The sequence below is a fragment of the Ostrea edulis genome, chromosome 1, assembly GCF_947568905.1.
Source record: "Ostrea edulis chromosome 1, xbOstEdul1.1, whole genome shotgun sequence".
Lineage (NCBI taxonomy): Eukaryota > Metazoa > Mollusca > Bivalvia > Ostreida > Ostreidae > Ostrea > Ostrea edulis.
The window spans coordinates 26,709,864-26,731,778 of record NC_079164.1 but is presented as its reverse complement, the minus strand read 5'-3'; the positions used below and the strand labels follow the sequence as shown (position 1 = coordinate 26,731,778).

At 35.3% G+C, this 21,915-nt stretch overlaps 1 protein-coding gene across 1 annotated transcript in view; it reads left to right on the top strand.

Moving 5' to 3' along the window:
* The first annotated feature begins 7,434 nt into the window (after positions 1 to 7,434).
* LOC125663842 (G2/mitotic-specific cyclin-B-like) overlaps positions 7,435 to 21,915 on the top strand; it is a 19,388-nt gene continuing 4,907 nt past the window's right edge. Inside the window, exons 1-7 of the mRNA XM_048896242.2 lie at positions 7,435 to 7,522; positions 10,613 to 10,819; positions 12,504 to 12,600; positions 14,583 to 14,687; positions 15,071 to 15,225; positions 16,434 to 16,538; positions 20,049 to 20,204. Of these exons, the coding sequence (XP_048752199.2) occupies positions 10,628 to 10,819; positions 12,504 to 12,600; positions 14,583 to 14,687; positions 15,071 to 15,225; positions 16,434 to 16,538; positions 20,049 to 20,204 (810 nt within the window). The 5' untranslated portion in view covers positions 7,435 to 7,522; positions 10,613 to 10,627. The remainder of the gene's footprint in view (positions 7,523 to 10,612; positions 10,820 to 12,503; positions 12,601 to 14,582; positions 14,688 to 15,070; positions 15,226 to 16,433; positions 16,539 to 20,048; positions 20,205 to 21,915) is intronic.

Below are 21,915 nucleotides of genomic sequence, written 5' to 3'. Positions count from 1 at the left end.
TTTGTAGATGTCTGTGTTTGTTTGCACTAATGATTTTAGAATTTGTGTGACATTGGTTGGTCTGAAGTTAATTGTGACTTTTTAATTGTGAATTTCCACAGTCCGATTAAAACCACCCCCTCCTCCTTACACTCTGATGAGTGTAAGGAGGAGGGGTGGTTTTAATCAGACTGGAATTTTCATTACTTTTTTAATTAAGTATTTACATATCCATAAGTATACCTTGTGGTATTATTAATTGGACATGCACCTTTCCCGTTTCACTATATATAGTGATAATTGGTTTTTACAATCTATCAAACCTAAGATATTTTAAAAGATCTTAGGATTGTATTTTCGTTGTTTTTGGTTATGCTTATCTCTTGCTCATTTTACTGTTGTAAAATAATTTCAGAGAGTTTTCCCCTGATTTTGCACCTTTCTTTAGTTTACTATTTCATTGGTCAATTTAAAATGCAAGTAAAATTCTTTGTGAAATAAGTTGAACTTTTACTTTGTGAACCTTTCTGTTAAATTCAGATATATCAAAACCTGACATTGTGAAATTATTCATGTTTATAAATTTGTTCTTATTTGGACTTGAATAAATTTTGGTACTTTAAATAATAGCCATGTTTCTACATAGGGTTCATCTTCCCAAGTCAAAGGTTTCTGATCCGCTCCTCTCCTCACTTTGTGTAAAAAAAAAAAAATTTAAAAAAGCGGATCAGAAACTCTTGACTTTGGAAAATGCATAGGGTTATACACTTGCATATTATTACATGGTGGAGAATCTTAACTTAAATTCCGTTTTGGACTAAGTTTCTGATTTACTGTGAGTATAGCTGCATTATCAGCATGGATGACGAATCTGCATTTGGTTTCCTTACTTCCCAAAATCACACGTTCATAGAGATGTCGACAGACAGACACCAAATACCCCGTCCGGTGTCCAACGATTTGTCTCGCAAAACTCGTCCAGCGCCAACTACAGCAACGCTCATATACCAGCAAAATAAGAGCCTTGTCACGGATTCAACAGTGAAAATGAAGCAAAATTTCTCGCTGATTTTGAATCATTTTGTACTCTACAAAACTTGACAGAACTCAGAAGACCAACAGATTATTGCTGCATTTCACTTGCATTTGAAGGGACCGGCTCTCGTGTGGTTTACCGCCTTACACACTTGCTACAAAATTTCCTGGTCGGTCCTACGTACAGGTAGCATTCAAGAATCGCCATCTTTCCAAAGGAATTAGTGATCCATCAATCATAGCCCAGTCGGCGATTTTTGACTCTCTGACCCTTCTGCCACATATGCAGGTAGAGACTTTCCATAGTGCCGTTGTGGTAAAGGTTCCAGATTAGAAAAACCAGAGCGGGATTTAACATCCAAATTCATAAATGGTCTGCCACAACAGCTGGCATTTTTCTTTGTTCGTGCAGGAAATCCAACGTGTCTACAAGACGCATTCCACGTCCAGCAAGCAAAGCTGGGAGAGACTTATGGATACAGGACCGGCACACCGGACTTCTCATGCTCAGCAGCAAAGATGGAGACCGGGGAGCTCAGTGATCCGAAGATTGCGTTCCTCATAGAAGACCTTATCAGAACGATGGACCGTATCGAAGCCAATGGAGGTCAAGAACCTTGCAAAAATCGTGCTTAACGGGAACGTAAGGTATTGCAGTGTTACCAATGTCGCGGGAATGGACACCGCAAGACCGCTTGTTTGTGGACCGGGACCAGAACATCGAAACTGCCAAATCTGCGGACAAAACGGACACAGTGCGACGGTATGCAAGAAGCTTCCGGGGAAACTAACACCGCCCAAGCTAGATTCGGCATCTTCCTTAAATCGTTTCCAGTTTCCTTCATTACCTTGGGGACTATCGTAGCTAAGCTACAATTGTTGCACACAAATCTTTTACGAATCATCTGGATGTCAATTTGATGTCCTTTCATGCATGCAGGTACAGGTCCTGAATTGTGCTGTAATTATTGCTGTTTCTTTGAATTTACGATTTAATCAGGAGGGGGGTGTCATGCTAATATTCTTCTAATTCACTTCTAATATTTCATGCATCACAAACTAGCACTTGGTCATTGTCAAGAAAGAGCTTCAACGTGAAAATCGGTATCATTTGTATTAGTAAGGCAACGTTCTTCAACATCTCTTCATATTCTCAAGTAAAGTGGGAAACTTTCTCACTTACCAATCCCACTCGCGCCGGTAAGTGAGAAAGTTTCCCACTTTACTTTCGGGAGTCGGTGGTCTTTTCCCAGGTACATTGTATCTGGGTTCTCTCTTCCACCAATAAAAACTGGTGGCCTCCAGATAACTGAAAATTTGTTGAGTGTGGCGGAAAACAGCAAAACAATCAATCAATCAATCATATTCTCAAGGCCTAATGACATGACATGACCACGTAAGTTCAGTATTGCTATACGTATCTTTACAACTTATGAATCTTTACCGAATCACAATTTGGGTAGACATACCGATCAATAGACAATTAATGTGAGGCAGTCACTGTGTATAAACGCACAGGTTTACAAAGTGCGTTACCCTAGTCCAAAATAGCGACTCAGTAGCAAGTACGATTCTGTTATTTTGCACTTAATAAATAAAAATATGAAGTGTAATGTTATATTGCAAAAATGGTTGTTTGTGTTGTAATAGTCTAAATGGTAGAAAAAGGGTAAATATTCTGTAAAATTTGCATGAACAGCGCCTATTAGTGCAATATAACGGGTAGAAAATTCGACAGGGTAAAGCTTTACGACAAGGGTAAAGGAAACTTGATCAATTTAAATGACTAGGGTACTGCATAAAAATAACTTGAGGAAATGTCGAATTGCATCGGACATTGAGCTTGGAAAGCAGTGTACAGACTCAGTTTATTTGGATACAGACCAATATATTATAGAAAACATTAACACTTTTGAACCTGAAATACCTGAAGATATGATACAAAATCAAAGAAAATCAATCTGTCAACAACTGATGAAAACGAGGATGAAGAGCTTTTTGCAAAAATGAGTACAGTGATTGATTAGAGAGATACGAAAGGCGGATAGTCTTATTTTTGAAAAGTGAGAAAAAAAATCTAACTCGTTATAACGAGTTAATCATCTCGTTATAACGAATTAATTATCTCGTTACAACGAGTTAGTTTAGTTATCTCGTTATAACGAGTTAATCATTATTTCGTTATATATCGAGTTTAATATCTCGTTATAACGAGTTAATCATCTCGTTATAACGAGTTTTAAGTATCTCGTTACAACGAGTTAGTTTAGTTATCTCGTTATAACAAGTTAATCATCTCGTTATAACGAGTTAATAATCTTGTTATAACGAGTTAAGTATCTCGTTATAACGAGATAATTAACTCGTTATTAAGATATACTAACTCGTTATAACGAGATGATTTTAAACTCGTTATAATGGGACACTAATTCATTATAACGAGGTAATTAATTCGTTATAACGAGTTAAGATTTTTTTTTACTCTTTCAAAAATGAGCCCAGCGGTCTTTCGTAGAGGGGAGATGATGTTAGAGCTCTCCGTAAAATATAGTCGTTCTGAAATCATCCTCTTCTTGACATAGGATTTTTTCCCTGCAAATCGCTAAATCACGTACGATTTTCCGATCCCCTGGATATGTACCTGAGGTGGGATAAGGTACCTAAGAGGAGTAAGCATCCTCTGTTGACCGGTCACAACCGCCGTGAGCCCTATATCTTGATAATCAAGATAAACGGAGTAGTCCGTAGTCAAATCAGTGTGTAAAGAACGGCCTAACAATTGTTACGAAACACGTCAGACAGCATTGGACCCAATGACAAGTTGTACTGGCAAACTATGGCGTGTAAAACGTTGCACTATTATACTAATCTTGTTATTCATATTCGAAAAACTTGTAATTTATATTCTAAAACATATCATTCATATTCGAAAAGTTGTTATTCATATTCAATAATTTTATCATTCATATTCAAAAACGTGTTATTCTTATTCTAAAACGTGTTATTCATATCCAAAAACATGTCATTCTTATTCAATAAGTTGTAATTCATATTCTAAACTTTTCATTCGTATTCAAAAACATGTGATTCATATTCGATAATCTTATCATTCATATTCAAAAACATGTGATTCATATTCGATAATCTTATCATTCATATTTGATAATCATGTCATTTATATTCGATAATAATGTTATTTATATTCGACAATCATGTCATTCATATTCGATAATTTTGCTATTCATATTCAAAAGGATGTAATTCATATTCGATAATCATGTCATTCTTATTCGATTGTCATGTCATTCTTATTCGATAATTTTTTAATTCTTATTCAATATAATTGGCGTTGTGGGTAATATTATCTGTTTGTAAAGTCTCTGCTCATTGGGTACATGTATGTGAAAACGAAAATAGATTATGGTGTTATCTATCTGGACCACGTGTACGCAGCACATTCATAAATAATGATATTGAATAAGAATAAAAAGATTATCGAATAAGAATGACATCATTATCAAATATGAATCACATGCTTTTGAATATGAATAGCAAGATTGTCAAATATGAATGACATGATTGTCGAATATAAACAACATAATTATCGAATATGAATGATATGATTATCGAATATGAATCTCGTGTTTTTTGAATATGAATGGTAGGATTATCGAATATGAATCACATGTTTTTGAATATGAATGATAAGATTATTGAATATGAATCACATGTTTTTGAATATGAATGATAAGATTATCGAATACGAATCACATGTTTTTGAATGATAAGATTATCGAATATGAATCACATGTTTTTGAATATGAATGAAAAGTTTAGAATATGAATAACAATTTATTGAATAAGAATGACATGTTTTTGAATATGAATAACAAGTTTTAGAATAAGAATAACATGTTTTTGAATATGAATGATAAAATTATCGAATATGAATAACAACTTTTCGAATATGAATGATATGCTTTAGAATATAAATTACAAGTTTTCGAATATGAATAACAAGATTAATATAATAGTGCAACGTTTTACTCGCCATAGCAAACTAGATCGTTACAAGATGTTCCGTGGAAAAGGACCAGATTTGTTTTAATAGAGGGATCATGTCAATGATAAAGACCAAAGTTATAAGGTAATGGTATAATACATGTGTACGATCCTCAACTTCGCAAAAATAGCAAAATTATCCGCCTTCCCTCAAATCAGAACATACTAGTATCTACTATTTAAAAACTCCTTCGATCTGTAGATAGTTTTAAACAGTAATATACTTCGTGATTAATATAATTCCTCTTCGGGGTACTTATTTCCATCGGACCCAGTAACAACTGAACCGGACATTATATATTACATGAAGACGTTAAGGTTACTAGTATAATTGTTACTATACATTTGATGGTCGACGTAATTGAATTATTAAGATTTTTACTTTCTTTGGTTAGAAACATAACGGAGACACAGATTGAATTCTAATGTAGACATTCAGAGATTAAATGAAAACAATGATGAATACAGAAAGGAAAATAGAGCAAAGTTACAAATAGCGAAAATTCAAATTTATATTAAATGAAATTACACCATGCAAATCATAGGCGTCATATGTACATTAGAAAGGGTTTAATAGCTTCGTTGATCAGGACACTCTGCTGAAAAGGTGGAGAAGGGTCAATCTATGTACGTTTTGCGAAAATTGTTGGGGAAAATTAAGCGATGGCGGTATCAGGAGAACTCGTACCCAGGTGAACCCGTACACAGGAGAACTTGTACCCAAAAATTTGGGTACGAGTTCTTCAAGATCTCCAAGAGAAGTCGTACCCATCAATATCTGGGTACGAGTTCTTCTTTGTCATTTTAACAAATAGAAATGTGGGTACGAGTTCTCCTAGAGAAAAACTTGTCAATTGTATTATAAAAATCTGGGTACGAGTTCTCCATTCTCTACCCAGAGTTCCGTGCGCTCTTCGCATGTATGTGAAGCTTGTGGAACGCGCCCTCTGGTGAGAGAATAGACGAGTTCTCCTAGAGAAAAAAAAATGTTATCTAGGTACGAGTTCTCCCGGAGAAAAAAAAAACTTAATCATTTTATTAAATGGATTCTCCTGGAGAAAAACTATGTCTTTTTTGTCATATAAATTCTGGTAAGAGTTCTCCTGGAGACAAAGTGTCATTACATGTATATAGCAATCAAAATTTTGATACGAGTTTATCTAATTAAGAATTGTACCATTTTATTGGAATCTGGATACAATTTCTCCTTGAAAAAATCGAGGATTTCATACATTATACATAATTTACTATGAACATGCCTTTCAATTGAATAAAAAAAGTAAATACAAATGATCATACTTGTTTGTTGTTTTTTTTTTTTTTTTTTTTTTTTGCATTTGAATTGCTGTTTGGCTTGAGACGATAATTAGTATAATTATTGCAATTAAACACCAATTTTAAACCTGCGACATTGTATTTTTACAACGTACCTCTATTCTCCGGCACATGGAGGAGAACTCGTACTCAGATTAATATGACAAAATGACGAAGTTTTTCACCAGGAGAACTCGTACCCAGATTTTTGACAGAAATGACAAAGTTTTTCTCCAGGAGAACTTGTACCCAGATTTTTATGACAGAAATGACAAAGTTTTTTTCTGCAGAAAAACTCGTACCCAGATTTATCCGATAAAGTGAAAAAGTTTTTTCTCCGTGAGAACTCGTACCCAGATTTTTATAATACAATTGACAAGTTTTTTCTTTAGGAGAACTCGTACCCACATTTCTATTTGATAAAATGACAAAGTTTTTCTCCAGGAGAATTTGTACCCAAATATTCTCTTGGAGAACTCGTACCCAAATTTCTTGGTACGAGTTCTCCTGGGTACGGATTCTCCTGGGTACGAGGAGTTCTCCAGACCAATTAAGCCCCCCCCCCCCCCCCCCCCCCCCCCCCACGTTAATCGTTCCCAACATGAGACCGTTGGAGATGAGAACCAATTTGCAACAATAAATAAACGATGTAATGTATTTATTTCTTATCTCCTCCACCAAGTGATTGTCCTCCTGGAATTAAGACGCATTTTATGTTGGTGATATTGATAGGGATTTTACATGTATTACAGCAAGGAAAACATGCCGTCAATTTCACCACAGAGTAATAAATAAATACATTATATCCTCCATATATGACAAAAATAACGGGCATGAAATGAGAGACATGATATTTACAATCAGTGTGACCTCTATGTCGATCCAAACTCTCCTTGCATAGATCGTTCTTTATCAATTATGGAAAGAAGTATAAAATAAAAACATTGCATATTTGAATGTACAATAATACATTTTACCCTTGTTCTACACAGTGACAATGTCGGGAATGTAATTCGAACGTGACCAACTTCACTCAACACGTGACCGGAACCTCGCTTTTTAAAGGCGAGAGGATCGAAAGAAATATTTATTGACTGGCCTTTGAGAACATATCAGAGTACGATCTTAAAATGTAAGTTATTTCTAGGACATGGACTTTATGATTTATATGACACTTGATCCCAGCGTTGTCACTTTCCCCTGATCGTTCACCACAGAGTGAGAAAGTTTAAGTTAGGCCTACTGTATAAAAATCCACAGGCACCTGATACTACATATATTAGTATCTCACAAGTGGTCATCTCTAAAAGCTTACAGAAGGTTGAGACTGACTATTCAGAACGATTTATGAGGGTGATCGGTTGGGAAATATTATATATTTTGGATAAATTATTGGTTCTGTATAAAAATAATTTCTTTCTAGAAGAGGGGGGGGGGGTATGTACATAAGATCTATACCAGCTATCCACACTTCAGGTGCCTGTGTAAGAATCCACATCACCCACTACTAGTAATATGATCGCCCACTTTCAGATCATTAGATTGGCAGGTCAGCAGCTTGTGAAAGGTTTGCAGCTGTGCATGGCTACATGTGAATTTGGCTGTGTTACTTCTGCTAAAAATGCTTAGTGATGTAATTCTGTTGTAAATCTATGTTCATTTCATATAGTTATTTATTTTCATTGTTATAATTAATTGCCTGTTAACATGTACATGTCCCCCGAGGGCCCTTGATTGGTGAATAAACTATTATTATTATTATTATAGTAACTTGCATGTATGACCAGAGATTTTTTCATCCAAAGCATGAAGAATTATTTTCATGCAGCTGAATTACTTTAAAATTGTGAATTAACTTTCTATAAATTATATGCCTGAAAACATTTGCATTTGGAGGAAAATAATGGAATGATTATTTTTATAGAATAAATCTTTTGAGGTGATGTTGAAATACCCTAAAGACATTTGTTGTAGGTTTGTAGCAATATGGCTGAAGTACTATATCAATCTCTCTCTATGATTTATTCAATAGTTTGTACCTCGATCTCAGACTGTTCTGAAATGAAACACTACGTATATCTAAATGTGCAAGTATAAGAAATATATTATTGTTTTTGAAGTAAGTATGATAAATTCTGAAACACAATAAAAAAAAAACAACATTATATAACATAAGTGATTAAAGAAAATTACCTTAATTATAGGTTCGGTTTAAAAAGAAACAAGAAATGTTTCAGAAACATGTATATGCTCCCACCCCCACCCCTGTGGTGCAAGATTGAGAGGGTTATACACATGTATCATTTACTTGATAGTAATGCAAACAATTCTAGACGAGCTGACAATATCTAATGTCCAGAGTGGATTGACCTTTAACCATGTGAGCTCAAAATCATTTGTGGTCATTTACTCCTTACGATGTACTAGCTAGTGTACCAAATTTGATGTCTGTCAAGGAAAGGGTTCTAAAGATATTGAGTGGAATCTGGACAGTATGTTTTAATGTCAAGAGTGGATTGACCTTTGACATCAAAATCAATAGGAGTCATCTAGTCCTTTTAACATGTACCAGTGTACCAAATTTGATGTCTTTCAAGCAAAGGATTCTCAAGATATTGAGCAGATAGTATCTTCCTATGTCAAGTTTGATCCTTGACCTTTGATCATGTGACCTCAATTAAAATCAATAGAGGTCATCTACTCCTTGTATTAGTGTATTAAGTTTAGTGTCTGTCAATCAAAGGGTTCTCAAGACATTGAGCAGACAATATACATGTATGTTCAGAGTGGATTGACCCTTGACCATGTGACCTCAAAATCAATAGGGGTCATCTACTCCTTACGATATGTACCAGTGCACCAAGTTTGAATTATTGTCTGTGAAGCAAAGGGTTCTCAAGACTTTTTTTGGACAAAACTTAGTTTACAGACCGACCACCAACTGGGGCAAAACAATATGACCCAAAGGGGTGGGGGGTGCATAATAACAAAAGTAGAGATGTCAATAATCAAAATGTGATATTTAAACAATAACACAGGTTATGAATCTAGCTTTTCTGCAATGCTTGCTACCTTCATCACCCGATAAATCAACAAAGAAAGCCAATTCATTGTTTATATTTATATTTTTATGTATATTTTTCAAAATATGAACTAAGTACTAAAATATCATATCATTTTAAAACCCATTTGTTACCTTTAACGGAACAGCCAATACACCCTTTGACCTTGATGATACTCCATATTTGGTAAGGATTACGCAGCAGGTGGTACTAAAAAACCGGATCAAACTAGTTCGCAACAAACGTGTAATATTGTCAAGTTTGTTGACATAAACCAACAAACGAATCTTTTTAAGGGTTCTTATTTTCCCACCAAAATTAACATTAAGGTTTCAAAATTTAAGTGTATTTTGTGCAAGAATCCTAGTGCAACTTAAAATTGAATAAATCTAGTAATTTACTGTCATTATTGGTTATACTAACATAAAAGATTTTCCTCTGGGCTTTGAATATGAAAGGTAATTATACAAATAGCTGATAAAGATCCTGGAGTTCAATGAATACAATAATAACAGAAGGTTTAGTCTTTCTATAAAGCTTTAAATTTTGACTTTTACTGGGGCCTAGAAAGGTCTTCATCGTACACAGTCCTTTGTGCACTCTGGAGCACATCAATGTTCTTACTTAAGTATCCATGTTTGTTGATGTCTGAAGTAGTCATGTGACTGACTCTTGAATATGTGTTGATTACAGATAAGTGAAGTGACTGTACAGTCATTAGTAAACACAAATTTAAGATACTTGCGGTTAAAACTGAAGAATCCTGTCTAATCCGACATGCACTGGGAGACAATTGCTTTGTCGGAATACACAATGTGTTGGAATAAACAGTGTAAAATACAATGAAAATGAGAATGAAAATAAGGTTTGGAATGCCCAGTGAAATGGATTGCATGGGTGTCAGATTAGGCAGTTTTCACTGTATATAAGACATGCTGGATATCCATATAAATACACTCAACAAGTTAACAAATGTTCTTATGAATTGGGCAAACTTGGTCAAAATATCAGAGCATACTGTACAGCTTTATAAAGAACAAGGAAGGGGTGTAATATGTTGGTCAGTGCAGGATGGGTATTCATGCTAACAATTTGTCAAATATGATTCACATGAATTGTAATCGAAAATACCATAATTATTTACTGTAACAATAATTCAGAGAAATAGTAAACAAATGGCAGCCTCCCTTGGACTGAGCCGCTCACAGCAGCAGAAGAGTGGGAAGCAAAAAAATCTATCTTACCTGGAGAGCAACAAGGAAAATAGGCCTTTTGAGAAATTTCCCACTAAAAAGGAGAATCATGTGGAAAGAATGGATGTCAGCCCCCTGATTCGCAGGGAAATGAGAGAGAAACACACCTCTCAGGTGAGAGAAATTAAAGAGGAACACCCACCATGAGTAAGGGGAAATCACCAAGAAACACCTGCAACAGGTAATGGTAGATAAAGGACAACCACCTGTTAAATGTAGGGGAGATCATGGCTGAACCTTTCACAGGTCAGAAGAAATCAGAAAGAAATACCTGTCAAAGCTAAGGCAAAATCAGAAAGAACACATGTAAGTAAGAAGAAGTCAGAAACACCTGTAACAGGCATGGTAGAGCAGAAAGAGATCCACTCGCCACAGGTACTGTAGATCAGAAAGAACACCTGTCACAGGTACTGTAGATCAGAAAGAACACCTGTCACAGGTACTGTAGGTAAAAAAGAACACCTGTAACAGGCACGGTAAATCAGAAAGAGATCCACTCGCCACAGGTAATATAGATCAGAAAGAACACCTGTCACAGGTAAGGTAGATCAGCAAGAGGCATCTGTCACAGGTAAAGTAGATCAGAAAGAACACCTGTCACAGGTACTGTAGGTCAGAAAGAACACTTGTCACAGGTAAAGTAGATCAGAAAGAACACCTGTCACAGGTACTGTAGATCAAAAAGAACACCTATCACAGGTACTGTAGATAAAAAAGAACACCTGTCACACGTATGGTAGATCAGCAAGAGACACCTGTCACAGGTAAGGTAGATCAGAAAGAGGCATCTGTCACAGGTAAGGTAGATCAGAAAGAACACCTGTCACAGGTAAGGTAGATCAGAAAGAACACCTGTCACAGGTAAGGTAGATCAGAAAGAACACCTGTCACAGGTAAGGTAGATCAGAAAGAACACCTGTCACAGGTACTGTAGGTCAAAAAGAACACCTGTCATAGGTATGGTAGATCAGCAAGAGACACCTGTCACAGGTAAGGTAGATCAACAAGAGACACCTATCACAGGTAAGGTAGATCAGAAAGAACACCTGTCACAGGTAAGGTAGATCAGAAAGAACACCTGTCACAGGTAAGGTAGATCAGAAAGAACACCTGTCACAGGTAAGGTAGATCAGAAAGAACACCTGTCACAGGTACTGTAGGTCAAAAAGAACACCTGTCATAGGTATGGTAGATCAGCAAGAGACACCTGTCACAGGTAAGGTAGATCAACAAGAGACACCTATCACAGGTAAGGTAGATCAGAAAGAGACATCTGTCACAGGTAAGATAGATCAGAAAGAACACCTGTCACAGGTAAGGTAGATCAGAAAGAACACTTGTCACAGGTAAGGTAGATTAGAAAGAACAATCTCAAAGGTAAGGTAGATCAGAAAGAGATAACTAGATTAACAAAGGAGGAAATGTTGCTTTGTTTCTCCAATTTTATTGTAACTCTAATTTGAATCTGACCAATTTTCTGTACCTTAGCATGAAAGTTAACATGACATAACTTCAAATTACCAACTGCTTATACAATAATATATGAACAAAATAGAACTTCTACATATTTGACTACTAGTAATTATGGTAATCAGTTTCATATGTTTAAATCTATTATTTTAGACACTATTTGATAATGACCTGTAAATATGACTGACTATTTGATGCTGAAACTAGTAGTTATCCATGTAATGAAAAGACAATTTAAATGTTTGTTAAATTATTCATGTATTTCTTTGTAAGGTATTACTATAGATTTACATGCAGTTGATTTGATGTGTAATGTTTTGTAAAACAGAGTGACCAAGTCACCAAGGAGAGAGTGGTATTGAGGGACAAGATTAATGCCATGCCCAACAACAAGGGGGGAAACCTAAAGGTCAAGGCCACATCAGGTAAGACTAAAGTCAAGACCACATCAGGTAACACCAAAGGTCAAGGTCACTTCAGGTAAGACTAAAGGTCGAGGTCACATTAGATAACACCAAAGATCAAGGCCACATCATGTAACACCAAAGGTCAAGGTTATATCAGGTAAGACTAAAGGTTAAAGTCACATAGATAAGACAGAACATTACAGGTACATGCATTGTTATCAGGACAAGGTAATACGTGTAAAAGAATATAATTATATAAACATCAAGAAAACCAGAACTGTGCAGGCATCATGGTGTTCCAACCCTGGTAGTAAATGGAAGTTAAAACTGCATGTAACTAAAAACGTTAATCCCAGCAACCCCAGAGTCACTCACATTACAATCCATTTCTAGTATTTAAGAATTATCAACACCTTGCATGACTTTTCTGTGTACATCAGAGTGTGAATTGTGTGTATGAAGTAAAATATACTTTTATAACAAAGTGCTGGGGATGAACAATTTTGATTCATTACAAACATGATATAATTGTTATATCCAATGAGTTCTAAATGTGTTTTAAAACTACAGGGAATGAAAATGACTTCGCTATAAGCATGAATTCAGTATAAGTGTGTTTGCTGTAACTGTTTACCTGTGCATCTATATCTAACAGGGAGGGGTCAGTGGTAGATACAGTAAAACATACATATAATGGAGACGCTTACAATGAATTCACTGTTTACCTGTACATCTATAACAGGGAGGGGTCAGTGGCAGATACAGTAAAACATACATATAATGGAGACGCTTACAATGAATTCACTGTTTACCTGTACATCTATAACAGGGAGGGGTCAGTGGTAGATACAGTTAAACATACATATAATGGAGACGCTTACAATGAATTCACTGTTTACCTGTACATCTATATATAACAGGGAGGGGTCAGTGGTAGATACAGTAAAACATACATATAATGGAGACGCTTACAATGAATTCACTGTTTACCTGTACATCTATAACAGGGAGGGGTCAGTGGTAGATACAGTAAAACATACATATAATGGAGACGCTTACAATGAATTCACTGTTTACCTGTACATCTATATCTAACAGGGAGGGGTCAGTGGTAGATACAGTAAAACATACATATAATGGAGACGCTTACAATGAATTCACTGTTTACCTGTACATCTATAACAGGGAGGGGTCAGTGGCAGATACAGTAAAACATACATATAATGGAGACGCTTACAATGAATTCACTGTTTACCTGTACATCTATATCTAACAGGGAGGGGTCAGTGGTAGATACAGTGAAACATACATATAATGGAGACGCTTACAATGAATTCACGCTTATTGCAAGGGAATATTAATTCCACTGTGATAGGAAAATAACAAAAATTGTATTGGACATTAAAAAAGAAAATGGTTTCAATAAACTGTGTTTCGCTATCCCTGGAGGTTTTTATCACCATGTATATACAGGGTACTGATTCAGTCTGTCAGTATATGACTTCGAGTCCAGCAGGGCTTTTAGATTTTTAATTATCTGCTACTTATTTTCTTTCTAAGATCAAGTTGTATCAATTTAGATAATGATAATTTAGAATAATAAAAATGACACTATATTGAAAAATAGTTATAAATGTAAAAGACAGACTCTCTTGATCTTTTATTTCAACTTTTGTTGGTTTATTTGTGTTTTGCAGATTTAACTAGAGGTCAATGTCACATCAATCAAGCTCAGTCTTTATCCTGTTTTATAGATATAATACAAACATCAAGGATAAGATATATAATTTTCTAGATCATGTATTTAAAGGATGCTTTGGATTAGTGCAGATAACCAAAGATTACAAATCTTGGCATGAACTGTGGAAATTTTTGAGGATCTTGTCTATGTATTTCACCTGATGGATTCTGGTTTTCACACAACTGGAAATTTAATCTAATGGATGGACCAGTATTTCTAAAAGTTTTGTCCATTCTTGTTGATTTTTTTCAATCTGCAGATTCATTATGGACCAAAAAGGGTGGATTACTGAAGAAAGGGAAGTCCCTCCAGAAGGCGGTTTTCAGTGTGAATAATCCTGAGCCTTTAGCTGTGATGGATGATGGTAAGTGAGTTTTGGTTTAATTCCAGCAGAGCACATCTTTCTTCATTCACTGCTGAACGATCATTTCATAAAGAGGTACTGACCATTTTAAACCAGAATTCCAATTTTAATTCCTTGATTGTGGGTCTTTTATATCTAACTACAATAAAACATGGTTATAGCAAACCTCCAGAGCCAGCAAAAATCAGTTCGTTATAACCAAACTTTGTTATATCCAGTAAAATTTTCTGTATTTTCCTCTCATAGTGGAATTAATAATACTTAATATTAAAGAGTAAATTCATTATAAGCATGTTCATTATAAATGAGTTGCTGTATAATAGAACCATTTACAAATACCTGATTTCCAAATTTCTGAAAAGAATGTTGTTGCCTACTTATAGATTTTCTGCCAATGGACATCGATTTTGTAGACCCTTTACACAAGATCCGAGAGGTCCAAGTAAAGATTCCAAAGGAAATCCAAGAAATCAAGAACAAGCTCGGAGGTTCATTCAACAGTCCAGACTACGCAGAGGACATCTATGAATACTTACAGGTGACTGAACACCTGTATGAAATGATTCAGATTAACATCTGTCAGATTCCATCAAATGTTGGCATTCAGTTAAAAGAAACGTTTTGATTGAATAATTCCAGACTCTGTGGTTGGCCTAGATCCAACAAACTAGAATCATATGAATTTGGAAATTCCCAATTCATTTTTGATGTTGGAAAATTTAAATATTAAAATTTCACCTTGAAGGCACAGGTTACTATACTTTTTGGTTGTCTATTGAGAACTCTTGTCTTTAATCACCGAATTAGGTCTTGCACTCTAGTTGCATACAAAGTTGGCCAACCATGATTGTTTTGTGAACCCTAGTAGATATTTTTGATGATTTGAATTCTGCAACCATTTGATAAAACAACTATATATTTATGATAACATTTCAATTGTACACACTATGGGTTTTTTTCTATCTGGAAAACCAAAGAGCTTCCTTGCCAAAAAGCAAGAACATTCTTCAATCAACATTAAATTTTCATCACTATATAACTAGCTATTTTTTATTTCGTACAAAGTGGAACAAAATATATTTGGAAGATGCTTCTGATAACAGTAATGTACACAATTAAAATAAGTGAAAAATTGTTGGACTTCAGACCTAACAAAACAACAACCATAGTGTAGTTACCATTTCCACCATTTATTTATACCAGAGAACCAAATGCTCATACTCTGTAGTACTCCTGTTTCATAAATTGAATTCACTTTATACAAGTCGCATTTATAGATATAAAATGTCCGATATAATTTTCCTGAACATTTACTCCATTTTTTGTGAAATATACAATATTAATAAAATGAAATGTATGGTTAAATTGTTAATAATTCCAATGTTATTTATGACAATTGTTTTGATTGGACAAAAATAAAGCTGAACAAGAGTTTATACATCAATAAATCCGAAAACGCGATGTATTCATACACACCTGAAAACAAATAACATAGTGCGGGGAAACTATTCAAATTTTTGCAATTGTAAATAAAGTGAATGAATTGGAATTATAAGAATCAAACATTGTTTTTGAAGAATTTATCGATGTGTAAACTCCGGACATTTTACTCACAAACTTAACATAAAAGTGCTTCCCACTTTTATTTAGTTTGTGAGTAAAATGTCCGGAGTTTACACATCGATAAATTCTTAAAAAAGAATGTTTAATCCTATAATGGGATATGTATATTTCTTTTTTTATCAGTATTTGGAAAGAAGGTTTATATATCCTGAGAACTTTCTGAATAACAACGGGGAGGTTACCCCACAGATGAGAAGCATTCTGACCGACTGGTTCATTCAAGTCCAGGTAACTTAATACATGTATATAACAAGAAATCCTGAAATTGCCTTCACCTCATCCAAGAAAAGCATACTTTTACTAATTTATGTATTTTATCAAATACACTAAAACACATTGAAAGAATGGGAGTGTTTTGAGTTGCTGCTGGAACGTCATTTTATTCTGAATTTACATACTGTGTCATGTGATTTCAATGTTATAATGGCTCTCGATACTTTTGGGGAAGACAATTGTACAGGTATGTGATATATGATGTGATGCCGAGGGTTGTCCTGCCGATACAAGAAGATGGAGCAAGGCTGTTGGAGCAGGAGTGACAGCCATCGCATCAAAAATTATATCGAGAGAGGGCAATGATAAATTTTGTGACAGTGATCTAGCTATGTTCATTGAATGCGACAACGATCTGTGGTCAGAGGAACAGTGAAATTTACACTATTGTTCATATTTGAACATTTTTAAGGGCTTAAAAAATAACTATCAATATTTGGACTATTGAAACTGGGGGTATACCATTGAAATTAGATTGTATAAATGTGATCTGTTAATTTGCTGTATTTACAATTGCATGATATGCAAATGAAAACACAAGAGTTTAAACTTTTTTATATGATATTGTGGCATCAAAGTAATAACAATAAGAAGTGTTTGATGGAAATCTAAATAGACCTGACACCCCTCCACCCCAAACCAGTTGTGGTAGCTCAATGGTAGGACATTCGCTTCGTAACTGGGAGGTTGTGAGTTTGAGCCCTGCTTGTGCCATTGGCTGTGTCAAACCTTTGGCAAGACCTAAATATAGTTAGTGATTGCTCCTTTGTCAAAGGCTTGGCATTTAGAAGTGAGAATCGCATGGCTTTCAAATATGAAAGATCCGGAGATCCCGTGTTGTGGCAATCATTGGCATGTTAAAGAACCCCCACTGCTATGGCTGTAAGCACTAAGCATAGGTCTAAATTTGTGTTACTTCACCTGCAACAAGTTACGTCTCAATATGAGTGAAATCTTCTCAACGGGACGTAAAACAAGCAAACTCTCCACCACGTATCCCAATCCGTCCTACGCCAATTTAAGTTGAGCCACCCCTTATCCCAATCCGTCCTATGCCAATTTAAGTTGAGCCACCCCTTATCCCAATCCGTCCTACGTCAATTTAAGTTGAGCCACCCCTTATCCCAATCCGTCCTACGCCAATTTAAGTTGAGCCACCCCTTATCCCAATCCGTCCTACACCAATTTAAGTTGAGCCACCCCTTATCCCAATCCATCCTACGCCAATTTAAGTTGAGCCACCCCTTATCCCAATCCGTCCTACGCCAATTTAAGTTGAGCCACCCCTTATCCCAATTCCTTCTATGTCAATTTAAGTTGAGCCACCCCTTATCCCAATTCCTTCTATGTCAATTTAAGTTGAACCACCCCTTATCCCAATTCCTTCTATGTCAATTTAAGTTGATCGAGCCACCCCTTATCCCAATTCCTTCTATGTCAATTTAAGTTGAGCCACCCCTTATCCCAATCCGTCCTTCGTCAATTTAAGTTGAGCCACCCCTTATCCCAATCCGTCCTGCATCAATTTAAGTTGAGCCACCCCTTATCTCAATCCATCCTATGTCAATTTAAGTTGAGCCACCCCTTATCCCAATCCGGCCATCCTATGTCAATTTAAGTTGAGCCACCCCTTATCCCAATCCATCCTATGTCAATTTAAGTTGAGGTATACATAATACATATAGATCTGTAGTTTCTCACAGATTTTGAAATATTCATGTTTCGATCAATACAGGGAACAGTAGTTTCTGTCTCCCCATAATCCCCCTGTTGTCTGCAGGTATTATATCAAGAAACCGTTCTGTCACAAGTACAGTTTTTAATTACCTTGCAAACTGAGGTACTTGTAACACCTTTTTTTGGAAATATTGTTTAAGTTCTGCTGTATTTAAAGTGTGAAAATCTGCCATGTTTTAAATCTAGTTCTTCCACTTAAACAACCTTTCAAGAGACTGAAAATTCATAGGGCTGTGAAAGGTAAATGTGTGTATAAATTTCGTTGGAAAACAACTAGGGCTCCAGCAGTAACTGGAAACTCTCCTATTGTTTAAACCACCATTGAATTAACCTTTATCCTCAACACATATTCACTACTGCATGTATTTAAAAAATGTGTTCATGTACAACCTAATCAGGTTTTAGTTAAATTTTCATGAAATCAATTGAGGCCACTATTAAAAAATTGTTTGTTGGGCGTTTGCCTACCCTACCCCTTTGATGATGGGTAGGTAGGTAGGTTTTTTTTTTTTTTTTGGTCTGGATTAATTTTTTTTCGTGCATTAAATATTGTTCTCCCACATACGTCAGTGCTGCTGGAATTTTTGTACATCATCTACATATATCTGTATATTTTGTTTGCTATATTATATCTCTTCATTAGCTAAGTTCTTTGTACTTTTAAATGTACATATGTGCCATCCTTATATTCAGCTCTATCATATTTATATATCTGCTTTTGTATATAACATCACTATTCATCAGTACACCACTTTGCACCACTTTATAAATAAGAATTAGTTTTGCTTTGCACTTTTGTATTGTTCTGTGTATGCACCCTTTAGTTCTTAGTCATCCTCTGCTTTATGCTGGTAGGCATGCAGTGTTATATATTCCATTGAACATGTCTGACACATGGAACTAGTGTGACAACTGTTTCATGAAATTTCTAAATGAAATATATAAGTACTGCTCAGTAACATAAAAGCATGATGAGTGGATTTTATTTCAAAGTTTTTCTTGGGTATAGAATGTAAAGAAGCAGTCTAAAACATTGAAAACAATATGGATTTTATATCTTTTTTTAAATTCTAAGAAAAGCTTTGAAATAAATGTTAGATGCATTTCTGCATGAACTATTAACCAGGCACTGCAAGCATCATGTAACCTGGTGGTTCCAACTAGCATAGAATCTGTTATAATGGCTTGGTTTGAGAAAATAAATTTAACAGATATGTACTTCGACATGTGCTCTATGTTGTGTCTACGTTCGTCAGCCGCAGTTGAATCCGTGTCAAACTCAAGCAGTCTATTGGCTTTGCTTCGTTCCTTTTAGTTTTTAAACTCTATATTTACGCATAAAGTTGCGTACGATTTTGTCCTATTCAGGTCGGACATTTTGAAACAAACCATCAAGGAAGCACTTGAAGTGAAGCAAGGTGATTGTCAAGCGCTTTACTGACTCGGACGGCTAAAATCCAGCTCGAACTCGGTTCTGTTCCGCACCGGACAATACACACCCACACCCACACACACCCCCCCAAAAACATCACTGTTGGACCAATAAATTTTTTGGATCGGCAACCTTTTGAGAGGGTCAGGCGACTAACGCCCAACAAACAATTTTTTAATAGTGGCCTGAGACTGACCTGTATGCACTTTGCGAATCTGTTTTTGTATCTTCATATAAGTGACCTGTATTTTGAAAAAGAAAAGGAACAATCCCGTGATAATTCATGTTTGTTGCAGGTGCACCAGGAGCTATCCCAGCAGACATTGCACCTGACTGTGGAACTAGTGGACCGATTTCTAACCTATCAGAAGATTCCCCTCAATACGTTCCAACTTGTTGGAATTACTTGTCTTCTTATTGCTGCCAAGTACCATGAACGGTTCGCTCCAGAGGTAGGCACTGCTTTGTGGGGAAAAAAATTTCAAGTCACTCTTAGCATTTTCTAAGAGTTTTTTTTTTTTTGCTGTCAGAGGAAAATACCACGGAATGCAACTATTGAAGTAGTCTAATTTGATACAGATAAACTTTGATTAACCATGTTAAAATGCTAAATAGATCTCTTTGTGATGGTAATTAGCTTCACAAAAGGACCCCGTTTTGTGGCATTATTTAAAGGAACTAAAACTTGATCTGTAACTCATTGATTTATGTGTATATTTTCTGTAGCTGTAGGTATAGCCAAAAAAGTTCACAAAAATGTCAAGTCCCTTAGATTTGCTAAGTTCAAGGCTGCTGAAACTCTTTCAAAAACAAGTAACAAAGCCCAAAGTCAATCTTGATCTGTTACAGTAACCTAATGATATAAGTTCTGTGTTCAAATTTTCAATTCAATAACCACAAAACTCAAATCTCTAACGAGTTGCTGAGAACGTCTTCAAAAATAGGTCAACATATAAGTCAAACTTAATTACTCTGTAACCCATTGATATAAGTTTGTGAATAAATTCTCAATTCAATAACTGTACCCCTGCGAGCTGCAATTCAAAACTTCACAAACTAGCTATTATGAATTTTCATGAATGGTTTAAGACTGGTTCATTAAGGTGGTTCATGAATTTTATTCATGAATATATTCATAAAATGTAGTTCATGAACAAATGATGAATATATATGAATAGTCATACTAAATAAGGGATATAGCCAAAAAAAGTTCACACATACACAGGCTAGCTGATCACTATGTATATAGGACACCTGCCTATTGTGTGGTCTTAATAATTGCCTTGCACTAAGGATGTAGTTTTTTCCACTAATCATTTATCAACAAGTCATTGTCGACCACCTTTGATTCAAGGCTTACCACTTCTCATTATCTACATTTCATGAAATATACATGTGTGTTGAGAATTCAATTCATGGGACCTATACTCCGAATAATGCGTAAACTTTCTTAAGTATAAGCACAGAAAAAGTTACAACAACAGTTTCTGAATTAATGGAGACTAAACCCCTCCCCTTCAATTTGTTGAGATCTGGTTTAAAATTCATAAAACATAGTTTGAATGAGATGTGGGATTTTCTTTCAACTCCCATATATTATTTTTCTGACTGTATTCTGACAATAGAGAAAAAAATTTTAAAAAATCCATAAGTCACACTATTATGAATATTGTATATCAATTTGAGTGGTAGTTAATTTTCGTAAGTGTAATTCCTAGTGGATTTGAGTATATGTCCACATCATGGAAACCATGAAACCCCACCCCCCAACTTTGCTGAAAATTAGTGAATTAAAAGTGCTATGTTAATTTGGAACATTTTCATGGTAAGCACTTACATTAGGAAAATAAAAAGAAACATGTAAGATTATGCTATTGATAATTTTCTTAAAATAGATATCCTTTGAATGTTTAATCACTGTACAGCTGTGCTAGAAATACCTTAGGGCATGAGATGTGATACTTTACGGCAGTATACTTCATGAATTGCGTTTAAGTGCTTCATGAAAAGTGTGAGATCGTGAAATGTTGCAGTTCACATCATGTATTTTCATGTTTATTCCTTATATTTATACATTCTACTTTCATTTCTGTGAGTAAAATGGATGCACTTTATATTAAGATTCAAACATATTGTTCACAACTGCAGCACCTTCATGAGGAA